General features: G+C 42.4%; 1 protein-coding gene across 2 annotated transcripts; it reads right to left on the reverse strand.

Moving 5' to 3' along the window:
• Positions 1 to 4,019: 4,019 nt before the first annotated feature.
• Positions 4,020 to 25,145, reverse strand: peli2 (pellino E3 ubiquitin protein ligase family member 2). Of its 2 annotated transcripts, XM_013137440.4 has the most exons (6): positions 24,797 to 25,145; positions 13,344 to 13,473; positions 8,272 to 8,373; positions 7,281 to 7,478; positions 6,790 to 6,978; positions 4,020 to 5,061 (listed from the first exon to the last, which is right to left on the reverse strand). In XM_013137440.4, exons 1-6 carry the CDS (start codon positions 24,871 to 24,873, stop codon positions 4,483 to 4,485), a joined length of 1,275 nt encoding a protein of 424 aa, XP_012992894.2. In that variant the 5' UTR covers positions 24,874 to 25,145; the 3' UTR covers positions 4,020 to 4,482. The 2 variants fall into 2 exon arrangements, with proteins under 2 accessions (XP_012992894.2, XP_019909866.2); XM_020054307.3 differs by lacking the exon at positions 13,344 to 13,473 and having other exon boundaries at positions 24,797 to 24,884.
• Positions 25,146 to 26,487: the final 1,342 nt, after the last annotated feature.

Here is a 26,487-nt window from a genome sequence, read left to right on the forward strand (position 1 = left end):
ACTCTCTTTTTTGGTTCATGTATCTCCTCTTCATTGGGTACTAGCATTTCTCTTTCCTTGGGTCAATTTATCTCTGGCTGATTTAGGATGGGACGTATCCTGCCTCTCTATGTCTTTGTTCCTGTCTGTCTAGTTTGTGGTGCACTTATGATGGACCACTCAAGAGACTGGGAAATCTCCACAGCACAGTGGCACTAAGCTCCACACTTCCAGAGAGCAAAGCGGCTGTCAGTCTACTAATGGGTTATGTTCATCTTGATGGAAAATGCTTCAGCATTGTATCAACCCTCCCACAGAGAATTCTGCTGTATTACTAGGTGAAGACTATTCCATGGCAATTTGGTTTAGCGTACACACCAAAAACATACTTTCTTAGTAAATGTTATATGCTGGTTACTTTATGTGCTACTTCAGCATTGTGGCATTAGACACTTGATTGGGAAAGTTTTCATAAAAATAAGGAGAGCTTGGATTGCTGCTCTTCGAATTATCAACATATTTCCTTCCCCCTGTCAAGGTCCGAAACAAGGAACAACTGTTAATATCATTCTATTACCAATGGTACTGTAGATGTGTAATAAAGCGTAAATAAAGTCACTTTGAAGCACTTTAAAGCATTTTAATAGAAAACTATATTTCAAGCGGGCAAAAATCAAATCATATTCACATTTAGAAACTGTCACTGTGTCACTCTCATTTATTTGCATAACCCTGCCCGCTTAAAGCTGGGAAACCAACCAGTGATCTCCAAATTAGCATTCTGTCACCTTCAGTGTCTCCTCTGTCATTCAGAAAAACAGGCGAGAGATACAGAGACATGAACCCCCTCACATGGACGGGAGTAATGTTAATTAGGAAGCATGGCATCCCACTGCTCCATGCTCCTCCTCAAACTGACTAAACGACATGTTATGTATTTAAATCCTTTCAAATGTCCTTAGTTTAGAGGGGAGAGAGTTCTATGGGTATGGTGGAAAAAAATCACTGTCATTGGGTAACATTTCTACATGAAAAGAATTATTCTAAAAAATCAAGACAACTGAATGACCTGACCTTCATTTTCACTGGTATGGCTAGCTTCTTCAAATAACTTCCACATGAAGAATGACAAGGATAATATACATAACTTTTCTCAACAGACCTATGTGACCCCGTACTTCAGTCAAAAAGCATGGAAATGATATAGACCTCAATGTGCTATCTTTGTAATGTAATAACTTGCTAGGTAATAAATGGTTGGCTTGATTCCTTCTCTTTTATCTGTGTTTCCCGTTGCTGCCATGAGGTGCAGGCTGGGTCCGGGACACAGTTTCTCTGGGCCTTATTTGCACCTCACAGGACACTGGTTAGGGGTGTGTCCATAATTGAGGGACTAGTGTCCTCTAGTGGTTAGTACAGTGACCTACACAAACAAAGAAAACCAAGAGAAAAGGTCTGCAAATACATTTTTCCCATTATGTAGTGCACCAACAAAAATAGCTTCAGGAAATGCTGATGTGCCTTTCTGTATGGTAAACTGAAAAGCAGATGAGATAGGACATGTCAAAAGAAAGTTTCCAGATTAAAACAATATTAATCTTCTTATCTCAAATTCCTAAATTATTCTCTTTGATAGAGTCAACTTTATCAACATCTGGTGAAATAAAGTTTGGGAATATTTGTAATGAGGAATGATGCAACATGTCAGCAACTGTGATAAAAGCCTCAGTGAGATGCAATTATGTCTGTTATCCTGTGGGGGAGCCAGAGACCCAAGGCTAATCACATTACCAATAACCCCATCTGCTGTCACTCACAAATTTTCCTCAGCATTTCCATTGCTGTCACAATTCTGAAACAATACACCTGCTCACCTTTGCAAAGCTTGTCCACACTTACATGTGTTCCTGAGTAAATCTTCCAAATGGTTTAGGACCCTAAATGTGAACCATACCTCTACAGAAAACATGTTTAGCATTTTATTAGAATTCTAATGATGTAATGACAAAGTATAGCCAGTGTGTGGCTTGAACCAAATGTGGGAATCTCAACTATCTTATTTGTTTTACTGAGGAACGGGGGGGGGGGGGTAATATTTAACATGTTCCTACACAGAAATAAAGAACCAAACAGAAACCATGTTTAAACAGTTTATTTTTGTAAGTAGGCATTGCGAGCATCAGTGCAAGCTATGACATGTGCAGAGAGTTAGGAAACAAAACACAATGAACAGTCCCCGGACTGAAAAACAGCAACCCTCCAAAGTGTTCAAAGAGGACTGTGTCACCATGACAGCTGTTCCAGAGCAGTGTCCATCCTCCTATGGTCAGCACTGAGAGGACCGCTACTGTAAGACACCCTCCCTAACCATGCTACTCATCACTCGCTGGAAGTGAACAAAACAAAGCCACCGAATGGCCACCTGTTATGACGTCACCACATCTGTCCTGCTGTGGTTGGCTTCATACGACTGCGGTCATTTTTCCGTTCCCCTCCAGAGAGCAGACCTCATATCTGGAGAGGGAACCTCTGCAGTCCACCGACAACAGAATACTTATTATGAGCCTGTGTGCATAGCAGACAAACATTCATGATAATATTTGGTTTCTCAGTGTTGCTGGTCATGCAGCTTGCACGTAACTGCTGTAAGAACACGGCTAACAAAATATCAGTGTCACAATGCTCTGTCCAACCTATGGAGAAACAGAGGTGGTGTGTACATAGCGTTGAGATGCATATATAGTGTTCCGCTATACTCCAGACACCGTAAAACTAATCAGCATCCAAGAGTGTACTCATTGGTTTCACTGCGTTTTCCAATTCTACACATACATATTTGGCCTATTCAATCCATTTCGACAACTTGACTTGGCATTGCACTTTGTCTCTTTGTCATAATGTGAGAATGAGTAGATTTCATTGACTGTTATCCAGAACTAGATTTGTTTTTATTGTACAACAGCCATTTGGTTTCAGGTTAATTAACAGTAACACACTGGAATGCAGGAAGCACTTGTTGCATTGCAGGGAAACCATTTTATGTTTGGTATAATCCTTAAATGCTGCAGTGACTCCCCAGGTTTGGGAGCGTACAAATCATGGGATAAAACCCAGCAGGAGATAAAGCTAAGACTTCAACAGTGCACATTGAACACAGTCTCTGTGAATGTGGGACAAGACCATAGACGGCTAGCTCGCAGGTGTGGGTGGATGTGTGACTGAATGAGTTATACTTGAAAAAGCTAATCTCTTTCACTGGAGACGACAAAGGCATTACTGATATGAGATACCAGAGTTATACAGTACATTTAAAAGGAACAGATCCAGCCATTCAGTGAAGCACCGGCATCCTTTTAGGCTAAAGCACCAATGGTGAAGAGAGTATGCATCTGAATACATTCATTGTCATGACCCACAAGGTTTCTGCTGGTGGCCTGTTGTTGCCTTTTGGTGGAGACGTCATAAAAAGGGGCTATTGTCTCAGTACGAGTTGACATTCAAGCGTACCCCACATCCACGTCATAGTAAGACATGAGAAAAATATATTAACATTTTCATTAGGAAACTGTACATGGGCCTCAGTGTAGTAAAATAAGGTGGAAAATAATCCATGTGGGTTAAATTTATTTATATTTTCATGTATGTAAAACTCTCCCTATCCCTTAACCCTAAACAAAATAGCTTTTTTTCCCCATCTAGTAAAAATATCCCCAGGTTTTTACTGGAAGCCACCCAGGAACTGGAATACATTTCTGTACAAGAGGAACAAAAACAGATAAGAAAAAAACAAACAAAAAGCATTCAGTTGTCTGGAAAGGCTAAATGTTCTGACTGCCATTACAGATCAGATCAGGGTTGAGGAGCTAATGGGGAAGACCAAGCAGTCAATAGTTCCCCATGAACCCAGCTGGATTGCTCGGTCCTCCTCCTAGCCAGCAGGCCCGCTGTCTGGCTCTGTGAAAATAATGCACCTCAGACACATTCATCCCACCCAACCTCCCCCGCAGAACCACCCAACCCCCCACCCCCCCCACCCCCCCTCCCCCAGACCAAACCATCCGCAACAGATCTGTTTGGAGTCAATGGTCAATAACATGGGGACAAAACAACATGACCCGTATTGTAGCCCTTCCATTTGAAATGACCAGCCATTTTAGGTTGAAGAGTCTAGAGTTTAAAAGCTGGTGGGTGGGAGATAAACAGTAGGTTGGGTTTCTGCGGTCAGACCTGCTGTGCTCTGGGTCTCCACGGACTCAACGCCACGCAGCTATCCAGATGACCAGAAGCCCAAACCAAACACTGTGCAGCGGGACCACGGCCTTGACACTCATTTACACTGAAACCTGGAGCATAGTTGAAGTACACCATCAGCCTTGTGATGAGTTTCTCCTCTTCACAGTCTGGTGATAAAAACGAACAGAAAGCACTAAATAGTCCAACCAGTTTCACAGCATGTTGGCCCACCTCCTTCAGCCCGTTCCACAGCCCCCAAGGCCCCCCAGCTCAGTCGATGGGGCCCTGGAAAATAAGCTTGGCACAGCCCTGAGTGAGACTGAGCTGGGTGGCACAGAATGGGCATGCGGCGTGGAAGGCATGGGTGCCATGGGGCAGAGGGATCTCCGCCCAGTACTTTGCCGACTTCTCAGAGCACACGTGTCCGCAGGGCACGAAGGCGTGTGTCGGCGCGCCCACGTCCACGTAGAAGGCCGGCTCACAGCCCAGCCACAGGGGCACGTAGGGGCCCACGGTTCGGCACATGGGGCACTCCCGCTGGGCGTTTGGCTCCTGCTCAGAACGGTGGCCCCAGTTGTGGTAGCCATGCACGTGGCCACAGGCCAAGTAGACCCAGGGTTGTTTGTCCTCCAGGGAGGAGACGGCGCGGCTGCGCTGCATGCTGGGGAAGGCCAGGGTGTTGAGGCCCACCGGACACTGGGGACGCGCCGCGTTAATCTCCTGCCGCAGGGCCTCCAGGTGCTTCTGTGTGGGCGTGTGGAAGAGGCCATCAGCCGTGCGCCATAGCAGGGTGGCTCCGCATAAGTCTACCAGGGAGCCGTCCTGCAGCACATTGCTCTCACACTCCACCTGCAGGAGAGGCACAACGCAGACACGCAGAGGTTTCAGTTACTCTGGCCAAGAACGGGCTCAGCACGTCACAACCGTGGGTGGTTTACACTGGCACTATAAAGGTACTAACATTTTTCCCTCTCATCTGATAGCATGAAATCAAATACAAATTACATTTTTGGCCATGCAACTTATGTTTAAGTTCATTACTATATTGTTACCTGCTGCCTACTCTGCTGACAATTTGACAAGAAGTAGTAGTAGCTAACAAGCTTGGTAATACAAACCAATTTACAAACAAATGTGTACAGAACAGCTAGCTAGTTTTGTGACAGTTGTGTGGCTTGCTTTGATAATTGGATAGCCTTGTCCCTTAAGGCTTTAAAAGGTTCCCTATGTTTCCAGATTGTGATGATTCATGATTAAAGCATCCACAAAGCTTTAATGGAAAGCATTGTTATCATCATCTTAGTATGTTAAATAACTTCTGAGAGGAAGCACGAGCTCTACCGCCAATCAGATTACATCACTAAGACAAATGACTGCTCTCTGAAACCCTGACCAGACCAGACAATGCCAGCATGTCGCAAAAAGGAAAATTACACACATGTTGTTCCATAATTTAATCCAAACTGCTTGCGCAACTTTGTTCTATTTAAGAGGCTTCACATACTTCAGGAACCACCACTCCCTAACTCCCTGGTTCACAAACATTCCAACGCACAAGAGTCTTTAAACCTGGTTTCCTCCCGAATCAGTGGATTTATCCTCAGAGTAAAGATACGTACATACGTACATACGCCTCCGAGGCAACATTCAAAAGAATAATGTACTGCAGGTTAAAAACAATAGGTCAGTTATAGGTGAGTTATTTGTGTGTATGTCATTTGGGCTTATGTATGTGTATGTAAATATATACTGTATACATATATAGATGGTGCTGGCCAGAGCGTTGTGGTCTGTGGTGGTAACAGGAGGCCTAGCATTGGAGGAACTTGAATCAAATGGCACAATATTGTGGTGGTTGTGTCAGAGTCGTTGCTAGGACCACAATACAGTCGGGGCTTAAAATACAGATAAGATCCCACCTTTAAAACCGGGACAACCTAAGACAGGCCCAGCCATGCATCTGGTAACATCATATAAACACATCTAGGTACGCGCGCACACGTACTGTGTGATCAATAAAGAAGATTATGGATAAAGAAGACAATCAAATTAAATATATTAATGAGGAGGATCACTGATTGGGAGGATAGATGGTATACAGATAGATAATGTGTGCTAGTATAGATGGTTTACAGATAGATAATGTGTGCTAATATAGATGGTTTACAGATAGATAATGTGTGCTAGTATAGATGGTTTACAGATAGATAATGTGTGCTAGTATAGATGGTTTACAGATTGATAATGTGTGCTAATATACAGCTTTCCTTTCCAAAAAAGTTGAAAAGGAAGGTTTTGAGTGAGGAACAGAAGGGCTAAAATTAAGAGATCACTGCAAATTGAACACTTCTGTTCCTCACTCAAAACTTTCCTTTTCAACTTTTTTGGAAAGGAAAGAAAAAGGTGCAGGGGTCCGGGGCTGTAGATGGTTAACAGATAGATAATGTCTACTCGCTTTTGGCGGATCTACTCTGTTAGAAAAAATAAAAATAAATCTGAATGGTGTGATGTTTGTTCATGGTTCTTTATGTGACAGAATGACCCTAATTTGTCTAGTCATTTCAAAGTGCTACTGACCAGTTTGCCACGGGTCTGAGCAGAGCGGGTCTCTCTCAAGGTGTAAACATCCCCACACACAGAGATCTCCCTCCATACACCTGGCTTGGACTCCTCCGTAAAGCCCCCTCTGGGGTGCATCACCAGCACGCCATTGGTCGTCAGCCCATCCATGTGACCATCTGGGTTCTTCCACTTGGCTGCTTTCTCCTGGGGGGGGGGGGGGGGGTGTCAAGAAATAAATTACCGCTTAATTTTACCCCCACCAATTTCCTGAAGTCCAATTTGCCCTAAAGGCCTTGACTCATCGTATTTCCCGCCAAGCTGTTTTCTTTCTTATCATACCGCTCACTCAACCAGGAAGTACTCCACAGAAACTGTTGTTATGAATCAGGCTTAGAATGTGAAAACAAGGAAGTGTTCTTTTTTTACGGATAATAAACGTGTTCATTAATTACAGTCAAACCATTCGATTTCTAGCCCTGGGAGAGTCCCTGTGAGCCCAGCCATACCCCCAGGAAGATGTTCTTGGAGGAGTCAAAGCCGGCGGCGTAGATGCGAGCGGTGTAAGGCGGTACTCGTTCACAGACAACACGGCAAGCAAAGCGAGAGATTGTGCTCTGAGTGATGGGCGTCTCCTCTCCTTCCTGACCCCCAGACACTGTGTCCGTCACCACAAAGTCTATAGGGCTCTCTGTGGAGCGGCCAATCTACAGGACAACAGAGTCAGCGATGTTAGTACATACATGTGCACCACTCCAGTCTGAACATTCAATTGTAAAACTAATTGTTTTATAAAAGGTCACAAACCAATACAATATAAATGTCAGCAGCACAGAGGAAAGGCCACGCTTTCCCCCTCTTATTTTCTCAACTCCTTTTTTTTTTTTTTCAACGTTTGTGCTCCAGTTGGTTTTATTATCGCTCTGCTGGGTTGGGCTTTGCATTTAATGCAGTTTGCAGAGACAGGAACACATTAAAGTGCTGGGAAGCACATGTCCGGAGCAGCAGACCGCTCTTTTCCTATGGTGGGACTGGAGCTCTCTGGTGCAGTAGATTTAGATGAATGCTAACGGGGATAACAGTGTACAGAACAGATCGCCTGAAGTCAGGAGTTGGGCCAGGGAAAAGACAGGGACAGACTGGCATTCGAGGATGTTTACACAGAAAGTCAAAAAATGTATTTACTGAATGGTCGTCTGACCAGTTCAGGCAGTGAACGAGACTCTTCCCTGTGTAGGGTGCCATCCATCAGGTGCAATGTCAAACAAGCGTCCTGACTTTATCGTCACTAAAGGAACCAAAAGTGCAATGGTAAGAGTAGCGCTATTCATTTCTGTTGTCACCTGATGATCCCCAGCCTCCATCTGAAACAGTTGGCTTCATAAACAGATTTTTTTGTGTTAAAGAAAATGCTGATTTTCTTGGATTGACTGAATAGTATGGTCATCTGCTATGCTTTGACCAACAGAGCAACTGGGATGTCAAAACAGACGGACTTACCTGAAACATGTCGGTGTCTTTGTCATGGCAGTATTCTACCACTACTGTCTGGTTCCTGGACAGTGTGTAGGAAATACTGTGCTGCCCTTTGCAGTTCACCGCCTGTAACAGAAGGGGGTAAATATGACTTGCAATAATTTACATGTTAACCCCTTAGCAGATACTCTTATCCAAAGTTAAGTACAGGAGCTTTTACTGTAGAGTTAAGTGACTCAAAAACAAAATCGTTTTATCAGCTTGTCAACTCTAACCAGTGACCTTTCAGTTATTGTCCCAACACACTAATCACTGGACTCTCTGCCACACATTAGTGTAGCTGCTAGGCAAAATGCATTAAAAACGATTTCAATGATTTTCAAAATCCAATTTGACTCGTGGTCAAAAAGTAGAGGAATAGACAGAAGTTGAATTTTGACCAATAAACCAGATGAAACAGTCCATCAGAAGTTACTTGCTCATGTCCAAATTATTAAACTAAAAACCTACTCTAGATAGAAGCACAAACATTCTTAGCTTTGAATTTAGACCTCAAAGGAAACAACTAGCTTGCAGCAACTTGTTCATTTAAAAATGGAATTCTAGTTCTATTTGAGGTTAAAAAATGCTGTCATGAAAAATATGAATATTTCCAGCCACCAATCAGAAGCTGCTCTGTGAATCCAGCTTCATATTAAACAATGTGATTGTAGAACAACCAGTCTATTTGACACATAACACAGATGGAGTACAAGTAGGTGGGTGAGAATACTGGTACTGATTAGCAGAGCAGACGTCTGCCAGTGAGTCATGATGGGAACTCCACAACCGCCCGCTCAACTGTAGACGGGGAAATCAGTCCGTTCCAACGAACCTTCATTAGATCATCACACCAAAACAGTCAGGACACTCTTCCCACAGGACGGTATAGATCAGTGTTCCTGTGAAGTAACATGTCCATGACACAGGTCGTAAAGCGGGCCTCTAGGCTCAGGCAGCACAGGCCAGTGGATCAGCTGAGCCAAGGGGGCGGGGTCTCTTCTAGCCTCTCACAAACAGCCCAGCCACTTTAGCATGACGTCAGCACCCGCCCCACCCACTCTAATCTAGAGCTGAATTCCATTTCCCTTAACATCCTCATCACGTGAGCTGGGGAAAAGGGAGAAGGAAAAGTGGGTCACCCACACCTGCAGTATTGTGGTTCTGCAACACACACACAGAGACAGAAACACAGAGAAAAAAAGAGAGACAGAGAGACAGACAGAGAGACAGACAGAGAGACAGACAGAGAGACAGACAGAGAGACAGACAGAGAGACAGACAGAGAGACAGACAGAGAGACAGAGAATTGTTGATAACACAGACCAAGCTGCTAAAACCCATTCACCTTGGTATAGATACAGTTCAAACTCAATCACATACAAGGAACGTTGTCAGGGGTGGAGTCAACACTTTTGATTCTCCTTTCAGAAATCTACATATCCAGTACTGCAGTCCTTCTAAAACCACAACCAATCTTGCTTTCATACACACATAATTTGAAGATTTATATTTTTTGGGCATTTGTATGTTTTATTTGAGAGAGACAGTGGTGAAAGATTAGAGAGTTTAGCTGAAAGAGCAGTGGGTCAGATTCAAACCACAACAGTACGTGTGCCTCAGAAACAGCAAGTCAGAACGCTGGACCACTACATTTTTATTCCAGCCTGTCAGCCATGTTCCTGACAAGGGCACTGGGTAGAAAACATGTAAATAATACCCACCTTTAATGACCTAGTAACTATTCTAGGATTAAAAAAGACCCTGAGACCAAAATACAGGTATTGTGTCTATGTGAATGGTAGACATGATTTAAACAGCACCCATGGTTTAACAACACCACCACCGATCCCACCAGTGTTAATATAGCCTACTGTATGGATGCAATGGTTCATGCACACACGTACACTCTAAATAAAGGGCTGGGTCAAAGGGGTTCATAAAAACACCGCTTTATAATTTTATATATAGAGCATAAGCAGGATTTCAATAACAGTCCAGAAGATCTCATGGAAGCTCCACCTTATATGCTATGATCACCAGAGCATGCACATTTGCGTGACTGTGTGACTGTCAACTAGTTCGCATTCTAAATGCTAACACATGGGACTACTACAGAGTGAGGAATTAAGTGCTCATGTAATTACTTTATAACCAACAGTTATGGATTAAGTCATGCAAATAAAATAACTATTCTAAACTTTTTTGCAAACCAACTGCCGGAAAAGAGAAAGGAAATTATATCAAATGTACAAAATCTGCTGGTAACTTATTTTCATTCACCCAATCAAAAGACATCAGTGGTACTACAGTCATAGAGGCTGTGTATGTCCTGATGCAGGCCTGCCAGAGGCAGTAACTCTGTGTTCACCTGACACCCTTTAGTCTGATTTGTCAAACAGTGATTCCAGTTTGAGCATTTGTTTCCTTTTTTGGATCCCTGATGTATTCAGAGCTCATACCTGCTGGCTAAGCGAGTCGATGGGGCAAAATCTGCTTGAACTGAATGCTACAGTATAATCAGTACATCCTATGCTCGCGTTGAGATGGACAATAATGAGCCAACCAGGAGGGTCTCACTGCTCCAGACGATCAGGTGCTGTGAGGGACACTTCAATAGAACAAACACACACAAAGCTGCCAACCCATATGGTCTCTCTGGTTGTCTCCAAAATGTCAGACATCTTCAACCGGTCTCTCTCCCAGTCTGTAGTGTCCAATTGCTTCAAGAGACCTCCACAGTCCCAGAAACAGGAAAACCCAAGGCAACATCTCCCAAAGACTACCACTCCATCACACCCACCCGTCATCAAGTCCTTCCACATGCTGGTCATTGCCCACATCAAAGTCAGATTGCCAGGATCACTGGACCTACTATTGGACCTATAGCTACTGCCACGAGATAAACAGACGCCATTTATAAAACTATTCACATAACCACAAATATCTTTGAGAATGTTGTCCAGTGACCTCATTTCAAAACTATGTTTACCTTTAATTCCATTACCAAGCTCACTGAAAACCATGCTGTATAATTGGATAGTGGCTCTTCACGACAACATCAAGTTTTAGACAACACTTTGGTTGTAGGCCTGGTAACCAATATGAATGAGTCAGTCTACAGGAAGGAGGTAAGCAAACAAGCATTATGCTACCAGGAGAACCTCTCCATCAACATCAGCAAAACAAAGGAGATAATTGTCAGCAATTTAAGTTCCTCTGCATATAATCCAGTAAGGGTTGTCACATACCGGTTTGTTGCTGAGGTGCAGGAGTCAGAAGCTAATGTGGTAACAGGAGGAGCATGTTTTGATCTAGGTAGGTTGATTAAAAGCTCATATAAACTGAAAACTGCAATGATTTTGAGTGCATGGAGTCCTTCTATTACCACCTAAGTTCCTCTGCATTCAAATAGCCAAAGACCTGTGATTGACCATCAATGGCACCCGTGCAGTCAAGAAAGTAAGATTATAAACTATTCTACTTAAGGCAACTACAGAAGTTCAGTAAGCCACGCTGGGTAAAGCAGCTAGCTACCTTTGATGCAGACAAGAAAGATATTATCTATAATAATCAGGTGGAATAAATAACATATGGGAACTGAATATTTGTCTAACTAGCACAAGTCAGACCTGTTACTGCTTTCCTTCTATACCTCAGCTTGAGTCTCCACACCCTACGTCTATCAGTCAATATTATTCAAAGCATGCTCCCTCCCTCCCTCCATTGGACAGCTCCAGGTTATAAAGTAGCTTAAAAATAGGCTTTTCTTCTGATTCCTTAGATTAAACAGGGTCAGATCAAATGACCAGTTAGGGATTAGAATGGATATTGCGATGACCGAAGTCCTTTGGCTGACCAATAACAGTCATCTACAATTCCATCACCATCACAGCCCTGGGGTGAGAACATATACCTACTGAGCATGAAGGCATCAGGGGTAAACACATGGTTATCAATGTATCATTTGCCCTCTGAATGAATGTCTCAAATCGGCTTTCAAACAGAACTCTTATTTCTGATTCAAGAATGATGGGTGTTTTACATTAATTCATTGAAACCTGTGGTAAGCAACTAATGGCCACAAGACAAAATAAAATAAAAAGTGGTTCCTTCTCGTCTGCCTCAATAGGAACAACAACTCTGGGTATAGCTGTAAGCGAAAGGTCAACCGACGGCATCAACTTCCCCTTCACTTCACCCCACTAAAGCAAGCTTAATTCAGGCCGGGATACCAGGGACAAGACAGGCTGCTGGGCGGAAGAGGGAAAAGAAAGCGTAAGGGGTTACTAAAACTCCATCATTATATAAGAGACAGTACATAAGTTTTTACAAAAACCTAACTGGATCTGTTGTGGAGTCATAAAATGGCAGAGTACACTAAAACAGGGAGTCAAAGACGCCGCCACAACCTATACCAGCTAAACCAAACTTTAATCCAGTAAACCAGCTAGCCAAACTTTAATCCAGCTACAGCATGGCAAAATAACCCAGAATAAAGGTCCTTAAAGGGATAGAAGTCCTTTATCTTCTTCCCTAAGAAACATTGTTTCATACCGGTCACAGGTTCATCCAAGTGGTTTCAACAAGTTCCTGAAATCCTGAACTATCCCCTAAAGCCAAAATGCACAAACTACAAAAAGTGCTTTGAAAAATCGCAGACGTCAGCAGCATGCCTCCTGGCTTGTTTAGCTGATTTTGCTAGGATACCCAATGTAGGAATGCAAGAGGACAGACATGTTGTTCTGGCCTGGGCTGTTCTCCTGGTAGACACTGCACACAGCAAAGGTAGGAGGTCAGACTACAGCCTGTAGCTTTTATGTAGTGAAAGGCACTGATGTGAAAGGCTGGAATTTCAAGTTAAATGCATTAAAAAAAAAATAGTGTGAATAAAATAAAACTACATTTTGTACGGGTGCTACCTGTTGTGTCCATTATTGGTCATTCTATATTTTTAAGAAATTGCTGACAGAAGTAATAAAACTTAACTCATCAAATATTCATCCACTACGGACCTTCATTCATGAGTATTTGGGTCGGCTAAGTTCTGGGTTTACCTTGCTGGCCTGTGGTGTGTTGAGAATATGCACAGTGCTGGGTTTAACACCGTTGGCTTTGGTTCTCTTGTACAGGGCGAACCGGCTTTTCCTTCTGCCCCGGTCTCCGTTTGGAAGGGAGCCATTGTACCTATCATAGAAAGGAGGAAAAAGATACGTTTCCAACTATTCAGACAAAGTTCATTTTGGATATGAATGACTAAGGAGCTGAGGAGCTAACAATGCATAAAGTTGATGTGGTTCGCATACCCCAATAGGGTTGGGGGGTTGTCAGGGAGCACCCAAACCTGCAGCACATGGAGCAACTAGATATGCAACATGCCAAATGTCATATTCCCTTTGATCACTAAAGCATACAGCACCAAGAGTCATATGGGGCCTAACATGTTTTCCCTGTCTTCTCTATACTGTTGAACCATCACAGATTATCACAGAGCAGATACTGCGGTACAGCTCACTTTAAAATAAGTGTTGAATGTGAGGCATAACAGGGTTCCATCTTGGAAATCTATTGTCAGCAAAACAAGTCCCACCTTGCAAACTAAAAAGGATCAATATTTGACATTTGTTTTTTTGTTTCTCCCCCCACTTGACTCCCAGCTGACCCAGGACAGTCCAAGCTGAGATAGAAGTCCTCCTAAAGACATCTGATGCCGTCCTGGTGCTTATCGTGCTGCTTGCTCAACCAGAATGTTTATACACTAATGTTTATGCACCACAACAAGGAACACACTCTCTGGCTTCCTACTACAATGGGGAACACAGGCGCCCAAGCCTCCACAAGGAGTGAGGCATGACATGAGAAGGCAAGGCAACCAATACTAGATTACTAACTCCCTAAACCCAGAAGGTGCAAGCCAACTGCACTGCCCATGGTGGTCGAGCCTGTGATCAGACTGCCTTAAACGATGATTCAATTCAAACTCTGTGGAGTCTTTTCGCTTTCTGGGCACCGCCTTTCGCCCAGGACCTCAAGTGGGAGCTGAACATCACCTCTCTTACAAAGAAAGCATAGCAGAGGTTGTACCTCCAGCGACAGCTGAATAAGTTCAACCTGCCAACTACTATGATGGTGCATTTCTACACTGCCATCATAGAGTCCATCCTGACCTCCATCACAGTCTGGTAAGCTGCAGCCAGTGCCAAAGACAAGGGCAGCCTGCAACGCATCATCCACTCTGCAGAGAGGGTGATTGGCTGCAATCTGCCGCCTCTACACAACCTACACACCTCCAGGACGCTGAGGCAAGCGGCAAAGTTTGAGGCTGATCCCACCCCTGGAAATGGACTATTCAGTGCTCTCCTGTCTGGCAGAAGGCTGAGGTCTATCAGGACCAAAACCTCCCGCCACAAATTTGTTTTTATTTCTTTCAGCAGTAGGAAACAAATTTACTACAGCCCGCGCCCAACATACACACACAACCCTCAACAGACACATCTACTACCCCTATTACCGCACATTACATTTACTTTTATGTTATTTATTAATACACAGTCTACTATTTTATGCTCACTCCATTGTTCTTATTTGTTTTTACTTCCCTTATTCCTTTTGTATTGTATTGATTGTTGAACCAACAGCCAGTACAAATTCCTTGTTTGTTGTAAAACGCTTTCTAATTCTGATGGCGCAGGATTTGCATTTCTTTCCTAAAGTCAATCACATTACGCTGCATATCATCTAGGGATATCGCATCACTACTCTAGAGTCCAAAACTAGCGGAATACCTGTTTACAGAGGATCTTTTTGGGTCAGATGGAGAGTTGTGTGTCACTTGGGAGGGCAGTGCTCATTGCCAACTGCAGGCATCCTTGGTTCCTCATAAATATCACGAGGACAGCACAGCAGCCTAGTGGTTAGAGCAACTGAACAGTAACCAAAACACTGCTAAATGATCAAGATGCGTCATTCCACATATTAAGTATTTTAGCTAGACAGCTAGCAGCACTGTAGCTCTTTTTGATCTGCGTTAGTCACATCTTGACTTGGTATAACAGGGCTTGACATTACTTATTTATCTGGAAAAAGCCAACTATAAATTTAAGCGGCACGAATGGACAATTAAAAACAATCATACAAAAAAACGATAATACAGATGTATTGTTCGGCCAGAAATCAGTATCAGATTACTTTAAAAAGAGTATTTTGTTACTGCAATATATAGAAAGATCATTTGTATGATTGAATTTAGAATCAATTGAAATTAGAAGCAACATTTATATTTAATTAATGCCAGGGTATACTGGTACAGAAGTGACAAAACATCAATATCGGCCAATTGCATTAGATTAATTTGGGCTATCGGTATCAACCAAGACATTTCTTGTAAGGGCATCCCTGGTTTGTACAGAGCTGAAGAGTCGAGGAGAAACAGCAGCAGCACATAGGCTGGTCTATACAATACATTCAAAACATCCAATACATTAAAAGATACAAGGCTAGTAAACTGTGGTGCATCAGACACTGGTGAGCACAATCGTAGTTTGTGGCCGATTAAGCTACCTGCAAAAGCCAAGTTCCTAGTTGAGCAGGAAGAGTGAGAGGACACGACTTAATCTTCAACTCTTCCAAACCCGCTGAGGGTCACGGTGATTGCAAATTGGACGTTGTGAAATGGGAATAGGGGAAGAAATATCCACACACAGTAATATCAATGTCATGTATCTGCCCACTACCTGTTCCACACCACCTGCTCTCACTTCCTCTTGTTTTAGGTGCTCATGCCCAAGACAGACTAGAAAGTGGCCCAGCACAGAGAAATAACACCTGATTCATTTACAATGGATGGCAAGCAGTGAGAAGGAGCGCAAAAGAAGGGCAGGGGTCAGGTTCTCTTTTAGAACGATTTCCTCAAACCTAACAAGTCAGGCTTCAAGATGAAACACAACTGAGACCACTCTCCGCTGCCCAGAGACTGTTTACACGGCCCAGACTGCCTTTGTCTGTGTTGTCATCCTTCTAGATCTTTTCAATGCCTTGACTGGTGTGAACCATCAGATCCTCCACTCCACCTCTCAGGGATGGGTATATAAGGCTCTGCACACTCTTGGAGTACATTCCTGCATTCCTGGCATTCATGTCTTCTTGAATGTCGACCCACCACATCAAGCTCAACCTTGACAAGAGGGAGCTGGCCTTCTCTCTGGGGAAAGTCTGTCCATTCCAAGACGCAGGAATTAATCCAGGCACTTCTCATGCCATGCCTCACTCAGTTCTGCCACCTCTGCCACCATAGGTTTACGCTCGACCCAGTCAAAGCTTTTTCCTGTCCTGACACCCAAATGGAAGAACCAGCTTCCTCTTGAAGACAGCTAAGTCCCAACCAATTTTCCAAAAACTTCTGAAACCCTACCTTTTTAAAGAGTATCTCAAAACATTACCTCATTTAGTCATTTTAAGATTAATGCAATGGGGTCGAGTAGCAAAACCGACTGAGACACTGCAGCCAGGTGTCCAGATCCTGGAAGAAGCATACCAACTGCGCCCAGGGGTTCATTGGGGGCAGTACAAAATGATTCAGCTCGACCTGGAGGTGACTGGTGGCCTTCAGACAGGGCTACCACGTCTCACCCCGCTCTAGCGACTACTTATGGTAGTTCTGCAAAACCGAAGGCAAAGCGGAGAAAAGTAGAAAAAAAAACGATGTTTCGGTATTAGGCAACTTGAACAAAAGTTCTGGCATTACAAATCAGGCTAACAAATGGCAAAACTGCACACTTCGTTCTACCACCTCTCCATGCTGCAGTGGTGTGTAACTACCAGGAGGCACTGGGATGCCTAGCAACACAGAACAGAGGACTGCTGAACATGGGTGCATTTCATGTCCAGAGCGGACACACATGGGCACTGACTTAGGTCTGCTAGCTTAGTAGAATTTCATGTGACTCACTTGCACATTGGAGTATAGAGATACTTATAAATATCACTACACCCCAATGCTTTTGGTAGCTAATTTCAGCAGAATGGTAGCTCTGTTTTTAAGCCTACATCTGCACAACACTGACTGGGTTACACGCACTGTGGGAAGAGTATTTTTGTTCATAACAAGACAATGAACAATTGTTCACAATCATTCACTCAACTCACTCTTAACCAAATAGTATCTACTACCTGGAAAGAAAGCTGACACGCAGGCAAATTAACTGCATGCAGGAAAGGGGAATAGCCCATTATATAGGGTATTAAAATATGTAAATGTTGTTGGCTGGTAACGGATCAGCTCTTGGAACAATTCTATAAGTCTTGGAACAGTCACAGAGAAAAATCTGATTTGATGTCAAATTGGTCTCGGTGCGGTGTGGTTTCACACTTGACCCAGCAGGACACTAGTCTGAAGGACAAGTGGCTAAAAATATGAATGTCCCTGGTTTTTGTATGTAAGGTCTCCCAAAACTGATGTATACCCATCTGTGTCTGCTGAGTTAAGTGCCATCACTACTATGGGAATTGAAGTCGGAGTATGTAGAGAGCATGTTTGAAGCATGTCAGGAGTGTGTTGGTTAACATTTCTGAGAATCCCTTGATCCCCTGAGTCTTATCCATCTTCATCTTTTCTAGTTGGTTTCACTCAACCCAATAATGTATTTTACATTTTCGCAATAGAATTTTCCCTATATATATGCTATATAAGCATTTTTATTACACAGCCAAAACAATTACAACAAGCATTTCAATGGTCGTTTGTATTTATTAATTTTTAATATAATACACACAATTAAAATAACTCAAGACTGAGCAGAGTTGTAACTGAAAACCAACTTTGCCCCAGTATCCTCAGAGCAGGGAGATTACTTATCAGCATTGGAGGCTATATCATAAGTACAGATAAGTACAGCCGCTGAAATGTTATTGAATGTTACATCTATAATGACACACCAAATATACATCCATCGGCAAAGCATTGTGAATAAAATAAACTGAAATACATTGTTTCTATATTTTAAAGCAGTTTGCCATTACAATTGAATACTAAGTCCATTTCTACCCTCACCAGGCATCAATTATAACTGTTCAATATCTATCATAAGATAATTTTAAATGTAACCTTTGTCAACCATGTTTTTAAAATGCTATTACAGTAAGTACTGAAAGCAAAGGATAGGATACTAAAGCATTTTGGAAAAGTAGAGAATTTGATTGAAATGCAGATGGCTTTGACTGGTGGGTGAGTGAGAATGATCTACTTTATGTATATTCACAAAGTTTCCTAAGATAGGCCTAAACTGTCTGAACTGAATCTCTAAATCAGACTGAAAACTCTAAGCAGCAAACAATGATCAGCATGTGAGAGAGGACGACTTGTGCCAGTTTTGAATTTCCTCTCTTTAAATGGGAGGCAAAATGTTGTAAATTATATTGCAAATGCCTTAGATGATAGAAAGCACTATGCTGCATTGTTTCTTGACTTGTAGACCATGTTATCGTTCTGAGTCAGCTGTCATCTACAGGACTGGGCACTGATGCCTGCCAATGGGTTAATAACTATGTTAACGATGGGACTCAGGCGGTCACGGTCGACGGGTCGAGTCTGAGCCCTTAACTTAAAGGGGTCCCTCAGGGTTCAATAACGGGTCCACTATTGTTCTCACTTTATATAAACAACATTGGTGATGATGTCAGATATTGTAATCTCCATTTATATGCAGATGACACAGTGATGTTCTCTATTGCTAAAACAGCGGACCAAGCATTAATGCAGTTGGAGTCTGATTTTAAGATACTACAGAGGTCACTTTCACAGCTTAAACTTGTTTTAAACGCTAAGAAAACAAATGTCATGTTTTTTCTAGGTCTAAACTCTTAGTTAGAAACACCTCTGTAATTACTTGCTTGGATGGTACTCAAATCAAACAGGTCCCTGTATATAAATACTTAGCCTGTCATCTAACCATACCCCTTTCTTTTAAAAAACACGTTGCTGAATTGGGGAAAAAGTTAAAATTCAAGATAGGGTTCCTTTACAGAAACAGGGCTTGTCTGTCCTCTGTAATAGAAAATTGTTCAGGATACTTTTATGTCCGTTTTAGATAATGGTAATTTTATCTACATGCATGCTTCGGCAAACACATTAAAACCACTGGATGCTATTTATCATTTTGCACTCAGGTTTATCACTGTATTCTATATCAACATGTGGGTTGGGCCTCTATCTGTGAAGCGAGAGCAACATGCTCTCTTGTTTATTTATAAAGCACTTTTAAAGTTACCTCCATATAGATCACCTTAAATTTCTACTAGACTAACAAATTTCAAAACCAGATCACAGACATGGATTACATTAGAGACTCCAGCGGTCTCCACAGAGTTGGGTAGGACTGCTTTCAGTTCCTACCCAAAAATGCAGATAAAACTTAAGTTAAACACTCTGGTGTCCCTTGCCCATTTTAAAACTGTAATGGAGGATGTATATGATGTTGTCTGTGATTGTTTCTGTTGAATTGTATGTCTTTGTTTTGTATGTTTTGAAATTTTCTTTCTCAACGTTTTGCTTGTGTGCCTAAAACTGTTCTTGTCAACATGTTTACACAGGGCACAGCCGAAAAAGAGATCCAGGTCTCAGTCTGTTTTCCCAGTTAAAAAAATTAAAATAAAGTAAAGTAAACCTAGTCCACTACATTTATCACCTTCATTTTTAGTACTATACATTTTCGGCCTTCTTCATCCTCCCTAGCATAGACACTGTTCTGGAATTTAGACAATCAAAATGCAAAGTAATTTAGGCGGCTGAAAGTAGATTTCTTTCAAAACCAATAGAAAGAATTAGGAAATGCTTAAAAAATAAGCGTTTAGATGTTTGGCAAGGCTACTTTGTAAATAATGTGGCACCCAACATACACTCCTCAACATTTCTCTCTGCTCTTTCGACCGTACTATCTGACCTTGTAGTATGTCTACAAAATCTAAATAGGTAGTATAAGTAGTAAGACCGATTAAAGCACAAATCCAGCCCTCAGCCCTGTCGCTTACGTTTCATATGCTATTAAGACCACATCTGACAGACTATAAATGAGTAATTGGGCTAGGGCCTTTACCCTGACTACGTTCTGGGGGTGTTGGAACCCAATGTGCTAGGTATACACAGGGCTTTATTATAAGACTATACAGAGCAGACTAGACTGGGGGAGGCTCTCTGACTAATATGATGGTTCAACATTATACAAGCCCTACCGTATTAGTCGCACTAACTTGGAACATGGACTGGGTGACCTGATTAAAAATACACAGTACAGAAACATGGCCTCATAACATCTGAATTTAGTGCGTGGTTCACATCCATCTTGGCACATCCTGGTGTTGTCCAGTCTCTCTGGTCTGCTGTTACTACGGGCAGAGTCTGCCCGGTGAATGGAGATGCCCTTTCCAGAACCGACCCATAACCTACATCCACCAGCTGGCCATACAGCTGGGAAACCCCATGCCCTCCTCCCAGCCAACATACAGACCTTCTGTCACACACACACACACACACACACACACACACAGTTCAGGTTGACACATTTACAATCACAGTTTCAGATTCAATTATATTGAGTAAATCCACCGACCTGGTTCTCTGGTATAAGTGATTAGGCTGAAGAACCAACCACAACACTGTAATCCCCAAAGCCCCCGTTACAGCAACACTGACGCAACAGCAGGGACAAGCACAACCTCTCTGACCCACACCTCCCCTCCCCCTGCCAGCCTGTCCGTGCCACCTGTCCCGCCACAGCCAGGGAAACACACGGTCTCAGTCCCGACAGGGCAGAGAGTTGGTCTGGTGGTTGGATGCAACCCGAACACAAAGGGAAACTAGAACTATCGGTAACCGGCTGCACACACATGATCGATATGATATAAAACAAGTCATGACCAGGGAATTCCACACACAATCAGGCAGGATCAATTCCACTCTTTTGTTAGCTTTCACCAGCCCCCCCCCCCCACCCCCCCACCCCGGGTCTCAGTCTCCAAAGCTGTTATTGTCCTTAGTAACAGTCAATGGTATTGTCAGCTCTCTCTAGCTTATTGATACTGGGCCATAACATTCCCCTCTCACGCCAGAACAGCTGAACCGGGCCAGAATAGAAGACTACTAAAACGCCTGTCCATTATCCATCACTAAGGACAGGAAGTTAAGTGTGCAACGCCACCTTGGTCATTGCATTAGCTGGGACAGCCTGAAATGTGTACTCCAGCTAATTGTAATCCCTTTCCCTTTTGACCCGGGCCAGACGGAGAGCGGAGGTAGCCTCTTGATACTTAATAGGGATTAGAATGGAGGCTGTGAGCGTCACCTGTCCTCCAGCCCTGCCAAGAAAGAGCCACCAGCAGCATCCTGGACACTGACTTAATGACAGGACAGCAGTACCACAGTGGGAGAAATTAAAGAGTTAGTCCTGGTTGGGACAACACTACAGCTATCAAGCCCATGACTGGCTCTAGGGTTGGGGTGAGGGCACAGGGGTATTAGGGGTCAAAGCAGCTAAAGGTCATCCTCCAGTCTCCTTCTCATCTCATCTAATACCTGATTTACATAACAAAAGGCACATCTCAATAGGCAGTCGAGGTCAGACATGACAAAAGTGTGGGAGGTTCCTCTTTTGTTCTCTACAGGTCATCATCAATAAAACATCATGATGCATTGCAGAACATGCAATTTGCCAGCTGGGGGCAAGGAACCTTCAGCTCCTCTTAAACCACTGATAATGAAGAGATAATAAAATTCCTCGTTGAAGAGTATTGTCAGAAGCACACATTTCACAAACATCAAGTCTCTAGGTTAACATCCTATATCCTGTAGGCTTGTCTGTCAATAAGCAGAAGGACATGTGTGCCCTTTTGATGTTTGTTGATCATGTTTACCTTGTAAGCTAACCTTGGTAGTGGCTAGAAACACTGTAGTTAGTTGAACATAGTGGTAAGGATTGGACCTTTTTCTCTAGCCAGCAGTTAGCTTCTGCTGTTCTGACAAACAAAAGCTACATTGTGTATACTAACTGCTGTTCTTAGCCCCATTACCATGAAGCACCTTCTAACTACAAAGTACGATGCTATTGTCCCATCTAGGCATTCCCTGTCTTCTATGTATTTAAAGGTTATTTCAACAGGAATTAGGTGTAAATAAAAACATGCCAATATCAATCCCCCCCCTTGATGGGGACTGGAGGCCTATGCCCCACCTACCCGAGAAGTCCCTGTCGAATAAAAGCTTTCCTCACAGAGTCGTTCTAAGAGGAGACATGCACAATGCACAATCAATAGGTTCAGTCCTACAGGCACAATGAATGGACAGAGAGAACTGGGGAGACGTAGAGGCTGTATCCTGATCAATCCCTCCTTTCATTCCCTACAACCCACTTACCCAGCCTTTCCACTGCCCAGTGCCATTGCTGCCAGGCAAAGCCAGGGAGGTCGCCGTGCAAGCACAAACACCACCACTGGGTTAAGACAAAGCTGAGCAAGAATTGCTTTAAAAAATGTAATTAAAAAAAAAGAATAGTCTAGTTAAATGTCACTTCTGTCCAAAACAATGACAGTAGCAGAAGGGTAGACCAGTTGTGAAAACGCAATGGATTGCGTACAGTGGATCAACATGGTTCTCAGGGTGATGCACTTGGGGAGTATGACAATGGTGTTTACAAACAACAATGTATTGAAATATCTGCTTTGCAGTGAGCCGTTCACTTCCTCAGTAACTGCTCTCTGTGCACTTAGAAGTTCAAATGGATTAAAGTAACTTAAATCTAAACACTGAATAGGTCTGCATATATCATATCCCACAGCCCAATACAGTGTTAAATCCAGCACAATAAACACTTCCTGGAGAAAATCAAATACCAAATGTACATTTGGATGTGGCTAACTATAATTTGAGGCACAGAGAAATATGATTTTTTTGCTTACAGCATGTTGAGAGAATGCAACATTAAGCTAACTAAGAACCAAATCTCATTTACAATGACAACTTGTTTAAAGAAGACAAGATATCCACAGTATTGTTTCACATCGCACAAAATATGCATTCCAAGCATAAATGTATTTAAAGGTTTTAATATCTGTAAAAATATTCAGATCGATGTCAGAATCTTCCAGTCATTAAGTTAAACATGTGTCCCCTGGGAGAGAAAGAAAACATTACAGATGTCAATAAGACTATAAATTAATTACATTAAATTGTCACTAGTTCAAATCGCAATACTGAAACCATCAACATGTCCTAGGTAAGGGAGACGAGGCACAAACACCCATTTCTCCAGGCCCGACATGTCTGAAATGCACCTAATCCAAAATGCTTTTATACATACAAAGCACAAAACACAAGAAAGGACTGATGCATTATTTCATACTTTCAACATTAATTTTTAATGACTCCGTACAATGAAAGCTTTACAAGGGCACGTTTTTCTGGAGAAAAAAAATGAAGGTAGTTGTGTGCTTAAAGTACAATTAAATGTTGCCCAGGGAGGATTGTCACTCAACATTACTGTATGACAGTGACATCTACAAAAACATAAATATTGTTAAAAAAAAAAAAAGGGTGGGATTAAATATTGGTATTTTCCCCTTCACTACAGGATGAAATAATGTCACACGCAAAAAGTTATGGAAAGGAATTACTAAAATCTAATATACACACATAATCTGACACCTAGTTAAGTTAACTAAGTGAGAACAAAAGCTGTATGGTGTAAGACTACTTTGTAACAAAAAATATCCCTTTTTAGTTTTTAGAGTAATTTGCATCTAAATGTATTGAATATGCTATAATTTTCGTGGGTCATCGTGTCAGTTCACAGAAAATGTTGAGTAATAAAACATGACACACATCATTTTGGCTAGCAGACGCTATTATCCACAACAGTTTTGCTGAATCAGTTCTACAGAAAAGCAACGTTAGACAAATTAGTTACAAATTGGGTGGAAACACTTTCGTAAACTTTGATGCGAAAACCGAGGGATTTATTTTACAGAAGCATACAACACCGTACAAAAGTGAGGATTGGGGGATGGGGCAATAGCCACTTCCGAATTCCTCAACCGCCCTGAAACCAGTCATCAGTACTTGTGAGCAACTTCACCGAAAAGATACAGTACCGGTCCTAAAAGGGCACCGTTCCTTCCAAGGTTAAGTAGTCAGACTTGATCTGCTCATGTAAAAATTCCCTCGCTCACCCCAACCCACATAATGCTACTGTTTCAAAATAGGGAAATTGATACTTTCACATCTGATCTGGGCACGTGTCCGCTTTGTTGAGTAACGTGAGTGCGTGAAGTAATCTGGGGCCTCTTTGTACCTATGTAAACAAACTTTTCCAGTGCCATGGACCGCTACCTAGATCGATGTAAAGGTTCTGGGTGTCACAAACATTGCCTCGACCTTATACCAACTTGCTTAATAACTATTAGCTAGCGCCCATGTTAATTTTTTTTTTATACATTTGTTAGTTTACTGGATATTTCTTGAACTTACCCTAATACCACCAGCTCCCCGTATTTTATTGGGTCTTTAGTTGGGGCACAGTGCTCCTCCTGGCTTGGCGAAAACATGAGGCTTTCTCTTGCTTCAATGACGACAGGCGCCTTGATCTTATTGCACTCGCCCAAATTCAGGGGGAAAAGATCACAAGGAATTCCCTTCAAAGTTTGCAAGCAATTGCCATTTCACGCTATATCCCGTCACATACGTTTTTTAACAATTAAGAGTCAGCTGTCTTCTAAAATGAATGCAATAAGAACTTTATTTTATAAGACTTGACACCAGCGACGATTTATCAACGCAACTTCGCAGTTCAAGCTGATCTAAAGCAGATACAAAAACAGCCAGGAACAGAGAGGTGGACCGTACCATTCAGTTTTTCTTTACTTTGCAAAGGGGGTGAGGTACTTGGGACTCATTTTACTTATACCGTTTTAATAACAGAATAATTTACCAAACCCGTTATCAATGCACGCACATTTTTAAAGGTGATTTCTATTTCATCATTTTATTTCTATCATTCCATTTACCAAAGAAATGTGAAAAATATTAACCGACTTCCCTTGTTCGATTGCTCACATGGGCATAGCTAGAAATGAGGAGGTACGTTCTATTATGTAAACAAAGAGTACAATCTGTACATTTTTAAATCATAGCTCATTCACTTTCCGATTGGAATGTTGACAACATTCTGAAAGCACAGAATGTTTGAAAGTCACACATTTGTTGGGCTGTTGGTGCACGTATATGATGATTATACTTGTCCAATTATAGGCAGGAAGTCCAGGTGCATTTCAGTGTTAATATAGTTGGTGTGGTGAGAGCAGTATCATTCTTATTATCTGACAGGTGGTGCCTGGATGTGTCGATAAGATATTTCAGAAACACCTGAATTTATGCAGGGCTTTGTGGTTCAGTATTGGTAGAAGTACTGGTATACATTACACACCTGATTATTACATTGCAGGTTAAACCTGAACCGACAAAGTCACAAATATATGCTGCTTTCCTACAGTGAGGGAGTGATGCAAATATAAATACTGTGAGCTGCTGTCTAGAATGAGGGGCCACAGTGCTGACGGGTGCCGAATCAGACTATTCTCCCTCTGGTCAAAAACAATGTCAGCAGTTCTGCTGCAACACAGCAACTGCATGCTCGCAAAACAAATACATTAGACACCCAGGCCAATCCTGCAATTGAGTGTCTATTTATAATGGGAGCAGCTGGGGCAAAGTTCCCTTGCTACAGTAGTTAGCTCCAAGAGTGAATATCTCTGACCTACGCCTTCCAGTAAGCTAATGGCCTCACTTCAATGTGATTAGCTGTAATCCTGTGTTGAAGTGCAGAGCACTCATCAAATTACTGTGTGCTGCTTTCCTTTCATTGGCTTGTAATACTTATCTGCACAAGGCATGAATATTACACATTCCTCCATTCTACAAGTTAGCCTTTCTACCTCCAACCCAAACCCAACTTCGTCTTCAGGACTGCCCCTCTTATGGCACACCCTGCTGCCTCCTGCAATAACATCCACAGCAAAGCCTGGGATTCATCCTAACCTGTCAGATAGGTAATTGATCATGTTGAGCAAAAGTGCCAATCGCTAACAAATTACATATTCTTAGAAAGGTAACACTGGCAGAAACCAAACCAATGTTAAATGAATTTGTCATTTTAAAAACTT

This window comes from Esox lucius, chromosome 15, assembly GCF_011004845.1.
Source record: "Esox lucius isolate fEsoLuc1 chromosome 15, fEsoLuc1.pri, whole genome shotgun sequence".
Lineage (NCBI taxonomy): Eukaryota > Metazoa > Chordata > Actinopteri > Esociformes > Esocidae > Esox > Esox lucius.

Coding starts and splice junctions, on each gene's coding strand:
- peli2 (XM_013137440.4), bottom strand. CDS start 24,873: ATGTTTTCGCCAAGCCAGGAGGAGCACTGTGCCCCAACTAAAGACCCA. Junction 13,474..24,796: donor GGGGAGCTGGTGGTATTAGG/GTAAGTTCAAGA, acceptor TTTCTATGATAG/GTACAATGGCTCCCTTCCAA. Junction 8,374..13,343: donor ACACACCACAGGCCAGCAAG/GTAAACCCAGAA, acceptor CTTCTGTTACAG/GCGGTGAACTGCAAAGGGCA.